A 3,084-nucleotide genomic window follows, 5' to 3' on the forward strand; every position below is an offset into this window, starting at 1 on the left:
TATATATATTTTATATTTATTTATTATTATTATTTATTTATTTATTTTTAAATTTATTTATTTATTTAAAACGAAATTAAAATCTTTTTACCTTTTATAACCTTCCTAATTAAACTTTATTCATTATTATTTTTATGTATATTATTCCAATAAGTTTCTAACCAACCTTTGTATATATATACATATTATTTATACTTTAAATCCCATTTAAAAACAAATTATTTTTTTTTCTAACTAACCTTTAACAATTTTTAAATTATTTTATATTTTTATTTATTCACATAATTTAACTTATAATTTTTTAATAACTTTCTAACTAACCTTTAACAATTTTTAAATTATTTTATGTTATTATTTATTCACACAATTTAACTAATTTCCATTAAATCTTGACTCTGGTCCTAAAGTCAAAATTAGACCTTAGTCAAGATAGCCGTTGGAGTCTCTGCTCAGACTATTTAACATGCTAAGCTGGATCTGTTTCTTCAACTTGTCCCGATGAACCACACTTGTTGGTTCGAAACGCCTGGACAAGTGATTTATCTTGTGATTTACTCCGAAGAATTTCTCATAAACCTGATATGGATCATAGAAGCCTCAATTCAACAATGATTAATCAAATTAGTCAAATTACTATATATTATAATTTATTAAAAAATAAAAATTATAATTATTAAAAAATAAAAAATTTGAAGTATATTTTAAAATCAAAATTTATATATTTCGTGTGGACATGTTATACGATGATCTTGTTTGAGGTTTGGAATCTTATTCTTAATGTCAAAGCAATTGTTTGAGGTTTGGAATCTTATTCTTAATGGCAAAGCAATATACACGTGGCGCAAAGAACTTCGAAGCGGGATAGCGTGTCGAAGAGGATGACTGTGACTAGAGAAAGATGGCAGAGCCCACTCTTCGAAAAATATTCTTTACTTCCACTTTACCAATCCATCTAATTTTTGATTTTGTGAATTGGTAATCAAAATAGGTAATTGCCAATCAAATTCCGTCAAGATGGACGGCCAGAGGTGAAAACCAATTTCAATTTGCATGGATACTCCCCACACGGACATAGTTAGCAACATAGAAAATGTTGTTGAGCGTTGATTGAACTTTCCATAGTCCCCACACGGACATAGTTAGGAACATAGAAAATGTTGTTACGCGTTAAATTCCTAGCTGAGTTCATGCTTAACAGAGCCTAAATATCTGAAGCACGGTCGCTTTGCAAAGCAATCTATTTGTATCGGAGAAGGGTAGTACCAAAGGCACAGGGCTGACTTCGACGTAGAGAAAGAAGGCCAATCGAAATTCAGTAGTGCCTTAAATATACTATTCAATGGCAGACCCAGAAATTGAACTGCAATCCATATCCATGTCCACACCCCCTGCTCCATCCGCCTCCACCTCCGCTACGTCTGAGGAGGATGACTCCCCTGCTCCATCCGCCTCCACCTCCGCTGGTACGCCTCTGGACTCTTGCGGGTATGATGTTTTCATCAATCACCGCGGTCCGGATGTGAAGAATACCTATGCGAGTCATCTTTACGGACGTTTGCTTCAACGAGGGCTTCGAGCCTTTCTGGACAAACGGGAATTGCAAGAGGGACAGAATCTTACTTTGCAAATACAAAGAGCTATTCGAACTGCCACCGTCCACGTGGCTATATTTTCTCCCACATATGCACAATCTAAATGGTGTTTGGACGAGCTGCTCCAGATGTGGGAGATGTGCGAGTCGGGGGCCATAATTATCCCAGTGTTTTACCACGTGAAGCCTGCTCAGCTGCGGTGGACGCAGGGCGCAGGTGGAGTTTACTCGGAGGACCTGCGCAAATTGGAAGAGAAGAAAACATATGATACGCAAACTCATCAAGAGAAGCCGCGACACGACCCAGACACTATTCAAAAGTGGAGAAAGGTTCTTTCTGATGTTTCAGAAATAAGCGGTTTCGAGCTCGATGCAAATAATACGTGAGAACTCATCCTCCGCTCTCAATATCTATTTTAATGATGCATACATAGATAGATTTAAACCTTACTTGTTTTAATTTTTGCCAGGGACGAGGGGGAGGTGCTGGATAAAATCGTTGAAAGTGTGGTGAAGAACGTGAAAAAGAGAAATTTGGACGAAGCGGCCAAAGATTCCGAAAATACAGCCCTGTTGGAGCAGCAGCAGCAGAATCGTGGAAACCTTGACGTCCTATCGCTCTGGTGTGGAACACTTCACGCCTATGGTCCATCGATCTTACCGTTATTCCGAATTATACTGATCGTTTCAATTATAGCTCCAATTATACTTTTAGTAGTTTTTTTAATATTTTGGGCCGGGTTTGTTATCACATTGTTTAAGTCGAATTTTCCATAAAATTCTTCGAATATCCCATACCTCTTTGCAAACGAGCTGGGAACACCCCCTGGCTCTTTGACTATATGACAAATTAGTAGTGCAACTGCTCAGGCAATTTGGTGGCCGTTGCAGTTATTTTTTATTTTGTTTATGAATATGACGGTGCTTTATATTCTGTAAAGCTGAAAGTGAAATTAATACTCATTTACAAATACTTCGCTGGAATTTGGTATTCAGCTTGCAATTTGAATTATTAAGGTGGACACAGATGAGTCATAAATCCCTTAGGTGACATTTTGCAGATTAGATTATAAGTTTGCGTTCTTCAAGCGGCGGCTGCGGCTGTCTTATTATTGGTAAACTCTTTGCGGAAAAAAGTTAAAAAATAAAGGTTTGAGTGCCTGTTATGAATGGTGTGTAATAAAAAGCAATATTGGGAAAATTATTCTATATGTACCCTGTCTTGTGGTTGATGTTGAAATATTAATTTCAACTTGCCGTACAGCTGCATTAAACGGCAACCTAAAACCACTTCAGAAAACCATTGTCCTTATCACACCGCTTTTGTCAAAGGTTGTTGAGGCCTCCCACACAATTCAGCCACGCGTCCTGTACAAACACAAAACTGCCCATCTCCCGGACATTAAAGTTCGTTTAGGTTGTGTTGCTGTAAGATCCGAAAAGCGTCGGATCAAGTCAACGCACTTCGATCTCATTCAACTTGCCAGAACATT

The 3,084-nt window shown here is 37.2% G+C and overlaps 1 protein-coding gene across 1 annotated transcript; it reads left to right on the top strand.

The window, feature by feature from the left end:
* The first annotated feature begins 1,210 nt into the window (after positions 1 to 1,210).
* LOC149211407 (toll/interleukin-1 receptor-like protein) lies at positions 1,211 to 2,814 on the top strand. The gene is made up of 2 exons (XM_089390427.1): positions 1,211 to 1,974; positions 2,062 to 2,814. Exons 1-2 carry the CDS (start codon positions 1,340 to 1,342, stop codon positions 2,366 to 2,368), a joined length of 942 nt encoding a protein of 313 aa, XP_089246553.1. The 5' UTR covers positions 1,211 to 1,339; the 3' UTR covers positions 2,369 to 2,814.
* The last annotated feature ends 270 nt before the right edge of the window (positions 2,815 to 3,084 follow it).

Source organism: Pinus tabuliformis, chromosome 1_1 (assembly GCF_031772625.1).
Source record: "Pinus tabuliformis cultivar Carrire ecotype Pingquan chromosome 1_1, CPIR1, whole genome shotgun sequence".
In the NCBI taxonomy this organism is placed as follows: Eukaryota; Viridiplantae; Streptophyta; class Pinopsida; order Pinales; family Pinaceae; genus Pinus; species Pinus tabuliformis.

Coding starts and splice junctions, on each gene's coding strand:
- LOC149211407 (XM_089390427.1), top strand. CDS start 1,340: ATGGCAGACCCAGAAATTGAACTGCAATCCATATCCATGTCCACACCC. Junction 1,975..2,061: donor GAGCTCGATGCAAATAATAC/GTGAGAACTCAT, acceptor AATTTTTGCCAG/GGACGAGGGGGAGGTGCTGG.